Below are 18050 nucleotides of genomic sequence, written 5' to 3'. Positions count from 1 at the left end.
CCTTTCGCCAACTCAGCCGAAAAGGTGCTACTTTGAAAAATATATATTAAACGATGCCAAAAAGATAAATATTCGTTAAAAATGTTAGTTTGGCCAAATAGCCTACAAAAAAGGGAGTTTTAGCAATCTAAGATTAGGAAGAAGGAAGTAAAGGCGTGGAAAATTGTAGCAAAAGTTTGAATAAACCCATACATATATACAAGTGAGGCTCCTTCGGCCCTCTGTGGCCCTCAGCCTCACGTAATATGTTGTATAGGCCGGCTACGCAACCTTTTAACCTTTTAGTTTTCGAGACAGGCTGAATATTTTATATTGAGGTTGAATTTAAATTACGAGAGATGAATTTAAATTTATAAATTTTTTATACATAAAATAAATTTTTAATAAAAAATATATAATAAAATATATAAATAAAAAATATATAATAATTTAAATTTTAAAAAATAGTATTGTACTCGTACACTTTACTCAATCCATAAAGCCACTTCCTTTTCATATAACTAATGATTGCTTCCTGTCTCGACACATCAAAAATAAATAAATAAAAGTTAATTTATTATATGGTTAACAAATTATGATTTTTTATTTTAAATTACTTTATATTTTAATTATATATTATAATTATGATTTTATTTTAGATTAATGTTAAACTTTTAAATGTTTTAATTTTATCGGCAAACTCTCGATAAATAGTAATCACATTTTTTATTAATAAAATTGTTAAAAATATTACCACTTATAAACAATAATTACATTTTATAATGATATTATGAAATAAATAGTAATTAATGTAACATCGCATCCTCTGGTTTCATATTAGAATAAACTTAAAAGGATTTTTTTATTCTTTTTATTCTCTCGATTTATTTAAAATTATTTAAATGACTTAAAATTAAATTATTATTTTATTTAAATCAAATATTAGTCATTTGTGTCATGTTATATTATTATATATTATAACAACTAGTTAGTCTAATGTGATCAGACACCATACCACTTAAGTAAAGTCATAAATTTAAATCTTGACGTTTATAAATGGAGTAAATTGGTTAGAATGGTTTTTCTCGCGTTTGTAGTACTTATGGATTAGTCCATTTTAATACCTAATTTATTAGTTTTAGCCTATTTTAGTACCTAAATTTTTTGAAAAAAAACTACGTTAAATTTTGAATTGGATACTAAAATGAAATAAAAACTAAAGTTTTTAATGGCTGAATATTAAAATAAAATAAAAACTAAAATTTAGATATAGTTTTAACAAATTAAAAGTTTAGATATTAAAATAAATTAAAACTGATAATTCATGTATTAAATACGTAATTTACCATTAACTTTAATATTTATTACGTCTTGACAAGATGGGAAAAAGTAACGCTTTCTTTTAAGTTGTGTCTGGTCAACTTCAGGATCCATGAGGCTTCTGAAAAGAATCATGGGGTTTATTATACTTTACATGTTTGATTTTGGATTTGGAGTTTACAAATGCTATAAATATTCTCAAAAAATTTATTTTCATTTAAAAGGTTAATGCAGCTTAATTTTGCAAACTTAATATAATTATCAAATATCAAATTTCAGATGACGTTTGGATTTTATATTACTGATCTTTCTTATTTTGGATCATCTGATTAGATTTGGGTACTTGTTACGTGTTCATTGATACCCTTTCACGTCCCTTGAGTCTGATGTATGATTTTTCGGTGATCTTTCAGTAGTTTGAATCTATTTAAATTACTGGAATTTGAATTACTGTAAAATGAATTATTGAAATTTGAATTCTGAAAAATGAATTATATTTACGGAAAACGTTTTCCGTAAAATATTTTTCGTAAAATGAATTACATTTTTTGAAAAAATCTTTTTTCCACTAGTTGATGAGTTTTTTAAAAATTATTTATTACAAATATTAAATATAATAAATAATATTATTTATCATAAAACTTAATTTATTATTTTAAATATTAAAATAATTTATTATTATTAAATATTTTTTATACTTTTATTAATAAATATTATATTGGTATATTTACTGAAATAAAAATATTATATTAATTATTTATTAAAGTAATAGTGTTATTTTATATTTTAAAAATATTAATTAGTATATTTTAAATATCTTTATTAAAATATTATTAGATTATTATATCAATATTAAATATATAAAAATATTATATATTTATTAAATAAAAATAATATCTTATATTATTACAATATAATTGATTATTTTATTATAATATTAAAAATATAATATAATATTATATATTAATAAATATATTTAAATATTTAATAATTAATATTTGATGAAATGATATTAAATATTTATTATATTAAATTTTAAATAAAATTATTTTGAGTATTTATTATTTGTTGTGAAAAGTTCGGAAAATGACTTACGGAAAATCAGACCTTAAGTCATTTTTCAGAAAAAACAAAAAAAAATTGTTGACCAGGAAAATGTTTTACGTTTACCAACCAGTTTTCCTCTAGCTAAACACTGAAAAACATTTTTCGAAAAACGAATTACGTGAAACAAACACAGAAAACATTTTATTTCATTGAAAATATAAAATTTTATTTATATACTATAAATTTATATATTAATATATATTTACTGTCAAAATATTTTTGAATCAGTCATATTTTCTAAATTTTTTCATATTATCTACCGTAATAAGTCAGAAGATGTACTTCGTTAATTGAAAAAAAACCGTAGTGTTGGGACGTAGAAATTTGACCGATAGGGACCACGCTCCGACTAATGGCTCAAACCGGTGACTTTCCGTGCCGTCGGTTCTTGAAATTATCAATGTTGTCAAATACTTGAGAAGTTACTTTCACGCGCCATAATCTGCGGTGCACAAAAATGCACGCACTCCGTATTAAAAATAAAATATTGTGTACACCTGAGGGGGGTCCACTTTTAATAAATTTCCTGCCATCGAGTTGTACAATTGTATTTCTAAAATACAAATTAAAAAATAATAATAAAAAACATAATGTTTTTAGTTAGACTCAACTTAAAATATTAATTTTTCTTAACAATTTTTTTGTAGGAACCAATCTTACTAATATATAGATTGTTGGGTAAAGTACATAAATGGTCCCCGATTATAAGATATTATTTTATCAGTCTCCTAATTATTAAAGTTATAAAATTGTCTCTTAACTATATGTTGTACTTTGATGAGTCACTTAACTATTAAAAGTACAAATGATCACCCAACTATTCATTATGTTCTGAACTGATCCTTTTATGTTAAAATGATTAACGGTAGTTTGAGCTGGATGTTAATATGTTGTATAAGGTATGATAGTCATTTGAGATTTTGGGACCAGACTTTATTATATCTCAGATAATAGATTAACATCAAGCTCAAACTTTCGTTATTTTTTTTTTGACGAAAATGGAAGAATTTGGAAAATAATGAATAGTTGGGTGATCATTTTATAACTTTTATTAATTGAGGGACTCAACAAATTAAATCAATATCTATAGCCATGGAGACCATTTTATAGCCTTTGATAATCGGGGGATCAACAAAACAAAACTTTATAGTCGGGGGACCATTGATATACTTTACCCTAAATTATTTAGTAGTAAGATAAATGTTCCCTCCAATTTGTTTCATTTATCAATTATTTTATTTTTGAATAATGATTGAAATCAACAACAACAACAAATTTAGATTTTAGTTAAAAGAATTTTGTCTTAAAATAATGATGAATAGTTCAAACATTTAAATTTATGATTGATTCGATTTTAAAATTTAAATTAATTCAAACTCAATTTAATCATCGTTGTTTTAAATAATATACGATTTAGAGATTGGTTGAATATATGTGTGAATTATATATAAATTAAAATTAAATAATATTTAATAAATTAAAAATATAGATGCAATGGTGTGGTTACAACGCCCCTTTCAGTAGCGTGGGTGGTGACTCAGACAGCGATACTTTGTATCACTGCTTTTTAGGCCTGTAAACGAATCTAATACACACGAATTGAGGTATGTTTATGTTCGTTCATTTAATAAATAAACGAACATAAATGAACACGAACATAAATAAAAAAATTTATTTTATTCATATTCGTTTATTAAGGAATATAACTTGTTCATGTTCGTTCATTTAATAAATAAACGAATATAAACGAACACGAACATAAACGAACACGAACATAAACGAACACGAACATAAATGAACACGAACATAAACGAACATAAATGTTGGAAACCCTACCTAGGGGTGTAAACGATCCGAGTCGAGCTCGAGTATTGCTGAGCTCGACTCAAACTCAAAAACTTTCAAAGTCAGCTCGACTTGACTTGAAAACTCGCGAGCTTAAAATTATAAAGTCCGACTCGAACTCGAAATATAATATTGAAATTCAACTCGAACTCGAATAGGCTCGAACTCAAAAAAAAATTAAGAGCTCAATTAAAACTCGAGACTCGAGCTGGTGGCGCAGTCACATAGGGTTCCGACACAGTGGATATTGATAGTGCTGGGTATGCAACATATGGATCGTTCAAAAAGAACTAAACCATGTTAATATTGTTGAGTTTTCCAAATAAAATTGGGTTAATTATGGAGTTGATCATCATAATATCAAATTAATAATATTTTTAAGATACTTACAAATTGGTCACCAAAATTGATTTAAAAAGATTTGATTAAACATAAATGAACATAACCGAACGAACATAAACGAATATAATCGAATGTTCACGAATGTAAATGAACGAACGAGACATATGTTCATGTTCATTCATTTAATTAAACGAACACAAAATCTTGTTCATGCTCGTTCATTTAATAAATAAACGCACATAAACGAACTTCCCGCATACGATTCATGAACGGTTTACTGAACGTTCAATTCTTTTACAGGCCTACTGCTTTTCTTTCGTATTTCATCGTCGTCTTCGTGGGAGAGTCTAGAGAATACAATATAATTTAAAGGTGAGAAAAATACGATCATAATATAAAAAATATAATATATTCTGTTAGATGTAATATAAAATATTATTTCTTTTTTTTTTTTGTTTAAAAACTTTTTTTAATATTTTCACAACATTTTAGATCAATGCAATTAAAAATATTATAATTTTTATAATATTTTCGTCGCATTTATTTTTTTTAATTCTTCTTTGACCTTAAATTAGAACGTCTCCCCCGTCCCTGCCCACTTGTTTTCATTTCCCTCCATATTAGACTTATTGGTGCTCTCTCTCTCTCCTTCTCTGCACTACTTTAATTTTTGGATTTTCTTGTTTTCTCCCTTTGTAATCTGTCCAAAGTTTCAATCTTTTTCAAATTCCCATTACGTATTCCCTGAATCTCTTCTATTCTCTTCACATTTCCTCCCCTTTATCCATCTTCCCTTTCTATTCTGTACACATTCCTCAAATCGTCTCTGTTTTGTGTTTTGGTTATCTGAAATTCCATCGAAAGCTAAAGAAGGTTCTAAACATCAATGAAGGTCTGGTTTCTATTCTGGGATTTTCCTTCTGTTTATGACTAAATTATCTGCTTTCCTGTTCTGGGTTTTGATTCTTTTTGTATCTGATTTGAAGGGGATTGTTGTTCTTAAATTCGATTATGATTCCTGTTTTATACTGATTCCTAAGAGTAATAAAGGTTTATCAATTATATATTTACATATTAATTATAAAAAACAAGCATGGATGATTCTGAGACAGCTCTCTTGTGTTTTATTGCAGAAGGTAGTGTTGAAGCTGGATTTGCATGATGACAAAGCCAAGCAAAAGGCTTTAAAGACCGTCTCAACTCTTTCAGGTACATAAGCTTTGATTTCAAGCAAATTGTCCTCCATCATCTGTTTAAACCACATGTGTTACATGAAAGAGTTTCTAAACTTTTTACCCTTGTTGTAGTAGGGGTCCTTGTTGAAGTTTTTCAAAATTTTGTGACCAGAATCTGTAATTTTACCTAAAGCAATTTATTTACCAACTAAGATCCTTGGCATGAAAACAAATTCATGTGACACTGCATAAAGAAAATCAGAATTAAAGTATTTGCTCGATGGCTCTCCAAATGTTTTTTATGTTAACCACAGAAAATGATAGGACTGACAAACAGGGGGAGTGCTTTCGTTTTTAACTCTAGACGCAAGTTCAAGGTGAAGGCACAGTAAAATGATTGGCTTTTATGAGAAAGAATGTAGCCTGTCATATCATATTATTCTTCCCCATGAGCTGGTGTTGGAAATGATTTCTCCTCTTGATTTAACTTAACAGGAATCGATTCCATCGCCATGGATATGAAAGCGAAGCAATTAACAGTGACCGGCACAGTTGACCCCGTGAACGTGGTGAGCAAATTGCGCAAGTACTGGCCAACCGACATAGTGTCAGTAGGACCAGCAAAAAAACCGGAGAAGAAAGAGGAGCCGAAAAAGGAAGAAGCGAAGAAAGAAGGGAGAAAAGAAGGAAGGAGAAAAGAAAGAGGAGAGAAAAGAAGGGGAGAGAAGAAGGAAGAAGGGAAGAAGGAGGAAGAGAAGAAGGCACAGCCTCCCCCAGACCCTGTTTTGGAGCTTGTCAAGGCTTACAGAGCGTACAATCCTCATATGACCTCTTATTACTATGTTCAAAGCATGGAAGAGAACCCTAATGCTTGTGTTATTTGTTGAGTGAACTTGAAGGGGGAAGCAAAAGATAGCTTTCTCTCAAGTTGGTGCTGCAATTGAATGCCATCAATGAGCATATATAGGAACAACATATATATATATATATAGATGGTGATATGCCTTCCTAAATCTTTTTTTGTTTTGTTTATCATGTATAAGTAATGTGTTGTGTGTAGAGAGACTAGATTGAATAAATGAAATTTTGGAATCTGTTTGGAAGTCTTCTCATCTCCAAGCCTCCCACAGACACCGCCCAACAAAAAAGATGAAGCAAGGTATAAATTCTAGCATTGAAAAATTGAGTGTATCATTTAATGCGATGCCAATCACGTGTTGTCAATTGAAGCTTCATTCATTTAGGGGTACTTTTGTTTGATAAAAAGCAATAGCTTCACATGTTTGACAACTCCATGACCATGGTGGGTCACTCTGAAATTCTTATTTGGACACTCAGAAATTCTTATTTGGAGATTTTCCTGCATTTCCCCCTACATGTTATACTATTTTCTCCATGACCATGGTGGGTTTTTTTAAGAAAAAAACCATACTCACCGTGGTTGGTTTAATACGATACTGATATGTGATTATAAAATAATATATGTTCTATTCTCAATTATCTTTTACAGTCATTAGTGCTCGAATATATGATCTTTAAAAATAACAATAATTACTTTAATAGCTAAAGTAAGTTGGTTCGTACTATAAGAGTGTATACTACAAGGGTGAAAAATTAAATATATAATAATCTGTTATGATATGTCGATGTTCATTTATTGATGTATCGAACAAATCTCCTACGTGAAAACTGAATGGTCCCGATGCATTGGTCGGTTCTTTCGAGCAATCATTATTTTCTTTTTGATATGATCATTGTATTAAAATTTGAGATCCTAATTCTATTTTGATATGTTCCTAAAATTCATAGTGTAATTCATTTGGCGAAAAAATAAACTAAAAGGAGGATATATACAGTGGATGCGGAGGTTCTCTATCTTGAAGCCCACCACTATTTATGCGGTATAAGAACGGACATAAGATTTTATATTATAAAGATTAATTTAAATTTAGAGATAAATGAAAATAGATTTTTAATAGAAAATACATAAAAATATATAAAATATATAATAATTTTAAATTTTCAAAAAAACGACTATCTTTACCTCGGTATATCTCTACTGCAGAATCTGACATACACCAAATTCATGAAGCACTATATTTTTCTAGTACAATTTTACTTGAGATTACTTTGGTATTAAGAAAATGTCGTTGTAATATTAAATATTTTTTTATCAAATAATTAATTTTATAAATAGATAATAGTTATTAGTTAACTTTATAAATAGATAATAAGTAGTATAATTATAATAGTACGAAATCTTTGTTTTTTTATTAATCTGGAGTGTGGTAAGAAATCTTTAAATTCGTAATTCTTGTAATTAATTTTAATATTATATTATTTCCTCTATCGGTATTCTTTTTAATATTTTTATTTTATATCTTATTTATTTTTCCGATAACATAACACCTTTAAATTATTAACTAAAACAAGTTATTGTACCGACACGAAGGCAGTAGATAGAGGGAAGCCTTGGACGGCGATCACAAAGCTTACGCAACTCAATGTTGATTGAGCTAACAAAGCCAAAAATTTCAGTGTCTTTTTATGCCGATGTAAGGGGAGATTCTAAGAAAAGGGAGCTTAGTTTAAAACAAGAAGAGCTCCGACCTAAAATATTATAAAAACTCATATCATTTTCGGTTAGAGGTAACGAAAATGTTATCTTCTACCTAACATTTTCGGTTTAATTTTATGTTACGTCCAAACGAAAATATTATAATTTTTATAATATTTTTGGTTGCATCCATTTCCTATCGTTCTTTAATCTTAAATTAAAATGCCATAGGACAGAACTATCCGATATAAGCACTAAAAGATCATGTGATAGGATATATATAGAAACTGATGAAACAAGTATTACTATGCTACTACAATGTGACATTCATCTTGTTAGGTATGACTCATAAATATACAATACAGAGTTATTTTTGTAAATATGTACTAGAGTTTATTTATTATAAAAGGAGATGTAACAAAAACCTATGAGACATTGAATAAAAATTCTAGCGCCGTCTAGGACACCGATAACGTAAGCACATTACTTAACCTCGTAAAAATTCTTGTTTTCTTTCCGTTTTCTTTACCCGATTATTCAACACATCTCCAACGAAAATGATGCTTAGTTACATACAACATAGATCTTCAATGTCAGAAAATGTGGAGACAAATGTTAGTGTACACTGAGCTTAATTCAAATGGTTTAACAGATCAGCGGTCAGATTAAAAGATCGGAGATTTAAGGATTAGTTAAGTCGTCGCTTGGACGAGTGGCGAGTGAGGGGAAATGATGTGTGGAGACATGATGGTCATCTCGTCGTATAACCTAGAGGAAGAGAAGCTGAGGCGAAGGTGTTTCTTTCGCCAATGTTTCGACTTGTCCAGTTCTTGGTTCTCTTGTCCTAGTACAAATGCCTGGATCCTATGGAGGGCTACATCACTGTCTCTTCGTCCATGTTCGCGAAGCAGACCCGAAACCAATCCGGCTCGGAGCAATGGAAAGATGAACCCGGAGAATCTTTGATTTTCACTTCATCAATAATCACACGCCACAACTCTATTTCTCCCTGGAGAGATTGCTCTTTAAGGAGCAGTCGCACGTCCACCCAGAAGAACAAACCAGTGTTGCTTCTCAAGCAAGAAATCCCAACTTGTTCCAGCCCCTTGACGAAAACATGGTGCCTTTTGGCCAACCTCTTGGAGCTTTCCCTTAGGAAATTCCCCACGAACTCGTCGTCCGAAAGCATCTAAGAGAGCAAATACTGCATTTGCGACGAGACCAATCCGAAACTCGACATCTTAAGAGCACAATGCATAACATCATCGTTGAACGAGTATACGATACTGACTCGAAAACCCGGGATCCCCATGTCCTTGGACAAGCTATAAACAATGTGAATGAGATCAGGGTTGCAATCATCCATGTCTTGTATAATCTCAGCAATGCTAATGAATCTAGGAGAGCTGAAGACAGTTGCGGCGTAGATTTCGTTGCAGACAAGGTGGATGGTCTTTTCATTGACGAAGCTGACTATGTTTCTCATCGTGTCGGGGTCGACTGTGCTAAAGGGTTCGAAGGGTTGGCTATGAGGACGCCTTTGACGTTTATGTTCCATGTTTGAGCCTTTTCATAGGCATCTTCCAAGGCTTCTCTCGTTATACGAAAACTGTTTGAGCTTTTGCACTCAACTGGAACTATTTCTATCCCAGAGCGCCACCTTACGTCCCGGGCAAATCTACATAGTTTATTCATAAAAAAACATAATTAGCTTTTATTAAATAAATACCCTTTTAATAATCAAAAGAAAATATATACATGTATAATAGTACGTACCCTGCATAAAAAGGAGAAGGTACAAGAAAAGTGTCGCCTGGGTCGGCCAGGCAAAACATGACCATCTCGTTAGCTCCGGTGGCTCCGCCGCCCATCATTATACGGTTCGCATCGAATGTAACCTTGTTTCCTCCTACTCTCCCCATGAACTTTGCTACAGCCTGAAGAAAATGCAGTAAGCAATTACTCGTTTTCTTAACACGTATACAAATACATATTGGGTTATTTAGGTACCTCTCTGAACTCTTTGAGGCCGTGATAATCCTGAAAGATTGCAATATCGTTGAACTTATCGATCCCTCGTGCTGTGCAGATGGATGCATCAGGGTTTTCCAGAATCCACTCTTTGATCAAATCAGGGCAAAGCTAACAAAAAAAATGAAACAAAGTGGAAATTAATCAACAAAATTGGTAACTCATTTCCAATCCATATATGCACTATTTAAAGTGTTTAAGGACGTCTCTTTCTATCTTGAGAGCAACACAACGACTACACTTGAGCGTGATGCTCTAATATATATGTATATAAGTGTTTGTAAACACACCTTATTCTCAGCTAGTCCCATTTGAATGACGCCATGGGGATTTTGAGTGGGGTGAAAAGGGTTGCTGTCGTACGCTTTCCACCCATCAAAATAAGGCGAGTTCTCTCCATGGCCGTCGTTTGTGGCCATCTTAGACAAAAGATTCTTGCTTTTAAACTCCATTTCTTTCTACTGCAGTACTGGTACAGAGTGATGGGGTTCTTTTGGGGTTGGCTGCAAACATCGAGAGACCCCTAGTCTTATTTATATAGGAAGCTGGAGGATGCCGATAAACGAAAAGTTCAAGCTGTTTGTTTCTTGGTCCAAGCTGTGTTGGAAAATAAACCAAGTACAAGTAATTTCCCTATAACCAGATTAGTGAGAATACAAAATAAAAGCGGAAAAATAATACCCGAAATTGATAACGGAGTTCAGCCAATTGTGCTTACGTCTCCGGACTGCTGCAGATCTTTTACTAAGAGAGAAAATTTACAGGTGTTTACAAAACACTCACTACTCACAAGAAAACTCTCTAGTATTAAGAGAAAGAAATGATTTTTGGGATGGTTTTGAAGCTAAATGAGCTAGGATATTTATAGTTGAAACTTAAGGACTTAATCTTGTAAATACCCTAAAGCCTAGGGATTAATTGTGATTATCCCATTATCATTTTTCAACAAACATCTACCAAACTTTGAAAAATTATTTTTCAAAGAAACATTTACCAAACTTTGAAAACCATTTTCAAAGAAACATTTACCAAACTTTGGAAACCATTTTTTCAAAGTTGGTTACCAAACTTGAAAACCATTTTAATAATTTCAACAATCTCTTGAAGACTAATTTTAATCTGTCTTCACACCTCGATCAATGCAACAGCTTTTCTAGTCTTGTTACTCTAGCATGTCAACTGAAGTTGAACACAACTTCAGTTTGTCTGTAGTCACCGTCTTTGTTAACATGTCTGCCGGATTTTGAGCTCCACTGACCTTTTCAAGTTTCAAAATCCCATCTTCTAGAAGAGACCGGATAAAATGATATCGCAATTGTATGTGCTTTGTCCTGAAATGAAAAGACGGATTCTTTGCTAGATGTATAGCACTTTGACTGTCGCAATACAAGACATTGTTTTCTTGTTTCTTGCCTAACTCTTCCAAGAAACTTTGGAGCCAAACCATCTCCTTGCTGGCTTCCGTAACAGCGACATATTCTGCTTCAGTTGTGGAGAGAGCAACTATCTTCTGTAGTTGAGAAACCCAACTCACTACGGTTCCTCCTAGAGTATAGACATACCCTGTAGTGCTCCTTCTGATGTCAATATTTCCGGCTAAGTCAGCATCTACATAGCCTGTCAGTATCGTATCTCCACCTTTGAAACAAAGTGTTTTGTTTGTGGTACCCCGCAGATATCTGAGGATCCATTTGACTGCTTCCCAGTGTACCTTGCCAGGATTATTCATGTGCCTGCTAACAGCTCCCACTACTTGAGCAATATCTGGTCTGGTACAAACCATGGCATACATCAGACTTCCAATTGCTGAGGCATACGGCACCTTCACCATGTGTGCACGTTCTTCCTCCGTCTTTAGTGACTGTTCTTTGGAGAGTCTGAAATGAACACCTAAAGGTGTACTTACTGGTTTAGCATCTTGCATGTTGAACCTGGAGAGTACTTTGTTGATGTACTTAGCCTGTGATAATATCAAAGTCCCCGACTTTGTGTCTCTCTTGATCCTCATCCCAAGAATCTGCTTTGCAGCGCCCAGATCCTTCATAGCAAACTGCTTTGACAATTTTTGCTTCAAGTTTATAATCTCTTGCATGTTATCGCCTGCAACGAGCATGTCATCAACGTACAAAAATAAAATATAATGAAGCTATTGTCGAACCTCTTGATGTAGCAACAATGATCTGCTTGGCATCTGGTAAAACCACTGCTACTCATGAAACTATCGAACTTCTTGTACCACTGTCTAGGAGCTTGTTTTAAACCATACAAGCTCTTCTTCAACCTGCATACCAGGTTTTTCTTGCCTACCTCTATGAAGCCTTCTGGCTGCCTCATATAAATTTCTTCCTCCAAATCACCATGAAGGAAAGTTGTCTTTACATCTAACTGCTTAAGATGTAAATTCTCTGCAGCTACAATTTTCAACACCAGTCTGATTGTAGATAACTTCACGACTGGAGAGAAAATTTCATTGTAATCAATACCTTCTTTTTGTTGAAAACCTTTGACAACCAATCTTGCTTTATAGCGTTTGCTCCCATCGTGCTCTTCTTTGATCCTGTAAATCCACTTGTTATGGAGCGCTTTCTTGCCTGGTGGTAATTCAGCTAATTCCCATGTCTGATTTGACATAAGCGAGTCCATCTCATCTTTCATGGAAGACTCCCACTTGACTGAATCCTCCACTTGCATTGCTTCATCATAGCACTCTGGTTCACCATTGTCAGTCAGCAACAAGTAGTGCAAAGAAGGAGAATACCATTGGGTTGGTTTAGGAATTCTGGAGGAGCGTCTCAGTTCTGGTGTGCCTGGTTCTTCCTCTTGAACTGCTTCAGGACTGATCTGAACATCATTTCCAGAAATCTCCTCGAACTCAGCAAATTCCTTTGTTTCAGCTTCGGTATTACTTGATTCTGCGGTTGACCTGTCTTTGTACATCACATTTTCATTGAAAATGACGTCTCTGCTTCTAATGATCTTCCGATTTCCGTAGTCCCAAAAACCGGTAACCAAACTCATCACCACCGTAACCAACAAATACGCATTTGTTGGACTTGGCATCAAGTTTACTTCTTTTAGCAGAGTTTATGTGTACATAAGAAATACAACCAAACACTCTTAAGTGTGAAAGGTTTATTTCTTTCTTGCTCCAAGCTTCCTCTGGTATTCCGCCATCCAAAGGAACTGAGGGCCCACGGTTGATCAGGTAAGCTGCAGTGTTGATATCTTCAGCCCATAGAAATTTGGGCAATCCGGCATGTATCCTCATGCTTCTGGAACGTTCATTCAGAGTTCTATTCATACGCTCTGCTACGCCATTCTGCTGCGGTGTTATGGGAACTGTTGTCTCCATCTTGATCCCATTGTTTGCGCAGAAATCTCTGAATCTACTATCTCTGTACTCTCCTCCATTATCAGACCTCAACCGCTTGACTTTTAAACCAGTCTCATTTTCCACCATGGCTTTCCATTTTCTGAAGGTATCGAAGACTTCTGATTTCTTCTTCAGAAAATAAACTCACACCTTCCTTGTTGAATCATCGATGAAGGTGGCATAATATAGTGAGCCTGCAAGAGATGAAACTGGGGATGGTCCCCATACATCAGTATGAACCAATTCTAACCTTTCTGCCTTGGGTGTCTTGCCAATCTTTGCAAAACTGACTTTCTTTTGTTTGACAAAGATGCAATCCTCGCATAGTCCGACATCTATATTCTTTAGATCCGGCAGCTTCCCTTTTGACAGAAGTATCTTCATTCCTTTCTCGCTCATATGGCCAAACCTTTGGTGCCATAGGTTTGATTTTACATCAACATCTGCTACTGCAATGATATTCTCTAAATTTAAGGTTACATAGAGAGTACCAGTCTTCTTACCACGAGAAATGACGAGTGCTCCTTTGGTAATCTTCCATTCACAGCCTGAAAAGGTTGTACTGTATCCTTCTCCATCAAGCTGTCCTACAGAAATCAAATTTCTTTTGAGACCATGAATATGTCTCACTCCTGTCAGCTTCCAGGTGGTCTGGTTTGGCAGCTTTAGTCGGATGTCTCATTTTCCGACGATCTTCAAGGTTTCATCATCAGCAAGATGAACCTTCCCAAAATCACCATTGACATAGTTCTCCATGATTTCTTGGCATGGCGTGGAGTGGAAAGATGCCCCTGAATCCAAAATCTATGATTCAATTAGACTGTTGACGCTTAAAATCATAGCATCACCTGTCTCCTCCGTCATGTTGGCAGATTCCTGTGCGCCGGTATTTTTCTTCGGTGCTCGACAATCTCTTTTGAAGTGGCCCTTCTTGCCGCAATTATAACAGGTAAAATCTTTATTTACTGTTCTTGATTTTCCCCTTCTGGATTTCGATCTGCCACGATTTGAATTTCTTTCTGAAGTTCTCCCTCTGGACTCCGTGTGCAAGGCTGAGGAGGTTGATTCTTCACCCGATTCTCTCCGTCGAATTTCTTCGCTCAGTACCAGATCCCGAACATCGTCGAATTTTAATTTACTATTTCCCGATGAGCTGCTAACTGCTGTAACAGTAGCATTCCAACTGTCTGGTAGAGATGATAAGAGAATTAAAGCTCGAACTTCATCATCGAATTCAATTTCCACTGAACTCAATTGAGTTGTGATTGTGTTGAGTTCATTTAGGTGTTGTGCAATCGATGCCCCTTCCGTCATCCGCAAATTGAATAATCGCCTCATCAAGTGCACTTTGTTTGAGGCTGATGACTTCTTATACATACTGGAGAGAGCCGCCATAAGACCCGCCGTGGTCTTTTCCTTTGCTATATTGAAAGCAACATTGCGGGATAACGTCAGTCGGATAACTCCGAGGGCTTGCCTGTCGAGAAGAGCTCAGTCTTCATTCTTCATGCCCTCTGGTTGCTTTCCTGAGAGAGGTTGATATAGATTTTTCTGGTACAGAAAATCTTCAATCTGCATCTTCCAAAAGCCAAAGTCCGCACCATCGAACTTTTCAATTTTCACATTCCCTTTGTCTGCAGCCATCGCTCCCACTCGAATCTGGTTTCGTTTGGATCGTTTCTGACAATTCTTGCGAACCACCGTGTATTAGAACACCTCCGTCGACAAATTTGTATCGACGATAAAATTTTACTATTCACGAAATTCACTATTTACGTGAATAATAACCTCACAAAAATTGACAAAAATTCACTACCAAAAGCTCTGATTACCAGTTGTTGGGAAATACACCAAGTACAAGTAATTTCCCTATAACCAGATTAGTGAGAATACAAAATAAAAGCGGAAAAATAATATCCGAAATTGATAACGGAGTTCAGCCAATTGTGCTTACGTCTCCGGACTGCTGCAGATCTTTTACTAAGAGAGAAAATTTACAAGTGTTTACAAAACACTCACTACTCACAAGAAAACTCTCTAGTATTGGGAGAAAGAAATGATTTTTGGGATGATTTTGAAGCTAAATGAGCTAGGGTATTTATAGTTGAAACTTAAGGACTTAATCTTGTAAATACCCTAAAGCCTAGGGATTAATTGTGATTATCTCATTATCATTTTTCAACAAACATCTACCAAACTTTGAAAAACTATTTTTCAAAGAAACATTTACCAAACTTTGAAAACCATTTTCAAAGAAACATTTATCAAGCTTTGAAAACCATTTTTTCAAAGTTGATTACCAAACTTAAAAACCATTTTAATAATTTCAACACTTTGTACGTAGTAGCTTGCGTGTTTTCATCAGTGATGCCATTCACGTGGAAACCAACCTTGTAAAAAACCCAGCATCCTTGTACGTTTGTCAAGATAGAAATTACCAGGTAATAATATTTTTGCAATAACTTTCTTTTTGGTCGGTTGTCAAACTTATCATCCTCCCCAAATAAGTTGGCGAAGTTACGAGATTGTTTCTCATTTGGAACTTGCTCCACTGATCACTACTGCTTCAGCTACACTACACCTTCGTGTCTTGCCCTAAAATGGCAAAAACTTACCCGCTCTTTCCCACTCGCTTTTCCAGCACTAAAAGCACGATGCTAATCCCCGTTTACTTGACTGATTAGCTCCATGTTAATCTCCCTAAACCTTAAAACGATAACTTATCGTAGTTCTAGTCCAGTTAATGTCTATAATGATTGGTTATTCGGTTGTTTTAATTATTACTTAAAAAGAGCATACCAATTTGGCTGGATCATGAATCCAATACGAAGAGAGAGTATATATGGGAACCCATTTTTAGCTAAAGTTGGGGAAACTCCACAGCCGATATATAATACTATACGTCGGTTGAATCGTACGATATATATATGCCTTCCACGTTGCTTAGCTTTGGTTTCGTGTTTGGTTTTCATTTCATCTTCTTCTCCAAAGGTTTCCCTTGGACCTATGCATCATGTATAGAGCAACTGGATACGTGTTATTGGCTCCTTAGATATATTGTTATTATTATTATCACCAGAAAGTTAGGCTCCAGATTCAATTCACTCATGCTGTTGGTCTGTGTTACCCGACTTGGAAACCACTGACTTCAACACGGTTTAACCAAATCAAATCATATATATGTAGAAACTGTCAAAATTACAAAATCATATATATGTACACTACACATTTAATACCTAATTAAACTTTTGAATTTTTCAATTCAAAATCATACTTAACGTTTAGTTTTCATTTTATTTTAATATCCCATCGTTGAAAATTTAACACGTTTAGTACCTAAACTATCAGTTTTTATCCGTTTTAGTACCTAAACTTTTATTTTTTTCAAAACTTAACGTTAAATTTTGAATGGGTACTAAAATGAAACAAAAACTAAATTTTAGGTATGATTTTAAAAAAATTAAAAATTTAGGTACTAAAACGGGTCAAAACTAATAGTTCAAATACTAAAATCATAATTTACCTAAAATTATTTTGACAGGGAAATATGATTTGTAATATACGGAGACATGGGTAGATACAATATTTTATATTAGGAGGGATGAATTTTTAAACTTTTAGGAGGGTGAGAACTTATAAAATTATAAGATTTAATATAAATTTCTTATGTACAAAGATAAAAATAAGATTTTATATTCGAGAATAAAATCTCTTAAAAATTATATTAACAAAAATAAATTATAAAAGTATAGAAAATTAATTGTGTAATATTAAATTATTAAAACCAAAAGTTTGGTTTTTGTTTATATTCGAGAATATAAACTCTTTGTAATAAATAAGAATGTCTTGTGCTTGTGCGACTACATACCCACATTGATTTGGTTTTCTTAGTTCCTTAATAAAAGTGATTAATTGCTTTTATGGTCCAAAAGGTTTTGATTTTGGAAAATGCTTATACAAAATGAATAATTGCTTTCTTGGGAGTGAAGTCGGCCACTGTTCAAATCATACAATTTTGCATATTTAACCAACTTGGTGAATAAAACAAGGTAAAAAGATATAACATGTTTTTGTATTTTTGAAGAAAATCAACTGATTCTTGTATTATTTTTTAGTGTAGTTCATCTATTTAGAAAATAAATCTAATGTGACTTTTTGACCACTGCTTTTTTTCTTTGACTGTTAGGATACCGATTTGATAGTTTATAATGTTGATATTACAGTCCACGATTTTAACATGATAATTTAGGATGACAGATTAATGTGGTGAATGACATGATAAGTTGATTAAATTAATAACTCAAACATGACATATGGGATT

The 18050-nt window shown here is 33.3% G+C and overlaps 1 protein-coding gene and 1 pseudogene across 2 annotated transcripts; one reads left to right on the top strand and one right to left on the bottom strand.

Moving 5' to 3' along the window:
- The first annotated feature begins 5187 nt into the window (after positions 1–5187).
- On the top strand, positions 5188–6867 carry LOC120131112 (heavy metal-associated isoprenylated plant protein 39-like). Of its 2 annotated transcripts, XM_039148193.1 has the most exons (3): positions 5188–5485; positions 5727–5802; positions 6264–6867. In XM_039148193.1, exons 1-3 carry the CDS (start codon positions 5480–5482, stop codon positions 6653–6655), a joined length of 474 nt encoding a protein of 157 aa, XP_039004124.1. In that variant the 5' UTR covers positions 5188–5479; the 3' UTR covers positions 6656–6867. The 2 variants fall into 2 exon arrangements, with proteins under 2 accessions (XP_039004124.1, XP_039004123.1); XM_039148192.1 differs by lacking the exon at positions 5188–5485 and having other exon boundaries at positions 5648–5802.
- Positions 6868–8997: 2130 nt separating this feature from the next.
- Positions 8998–10810, bottom strand: LOC120131182 (annotated as a pseudogene).
- Positions 10811–18050: the final 7240 nt, after the last annotated feature.

The sequence above is a fragment of the Hibiscus syriacus genome, unplaced genomic scaffold, assembly GCF_006381635.1.
Source record: "Hibiscus syriacus cultivar Baekdansim isolate YM2019G1 unplaced genomic scaffold, ASM638163v2 tig00110549_pilon, whole genome shotgun sequence".
NCBI lineage: Eukaryota > Viridiplantae > Streptophyta > Magnoliopsida > Malvales > Malvaceae > Hibiscus > Hibiscus syriacus.
Note: the sequence above shows the minus strand (reverse complement) of the source record. Positions and strands in the feature narration are given on the sequence as shown.

Coding starts and splice junctions, on each gene's coding strand:
- LOC120131112 (XM_039148192.1), top strand. CDS start 5,691: ATGATTCTGAGACAGCTCTCTTGTGTTTTATTGCAGAAGGTAGTGTTG. Junction 5,803..6,263: donor GACCGTCTCAACTCTTTCAG/GTACATAAGCTT, acceptor TTAACTTAACAG/GAATCGATTCCATCGCCATG.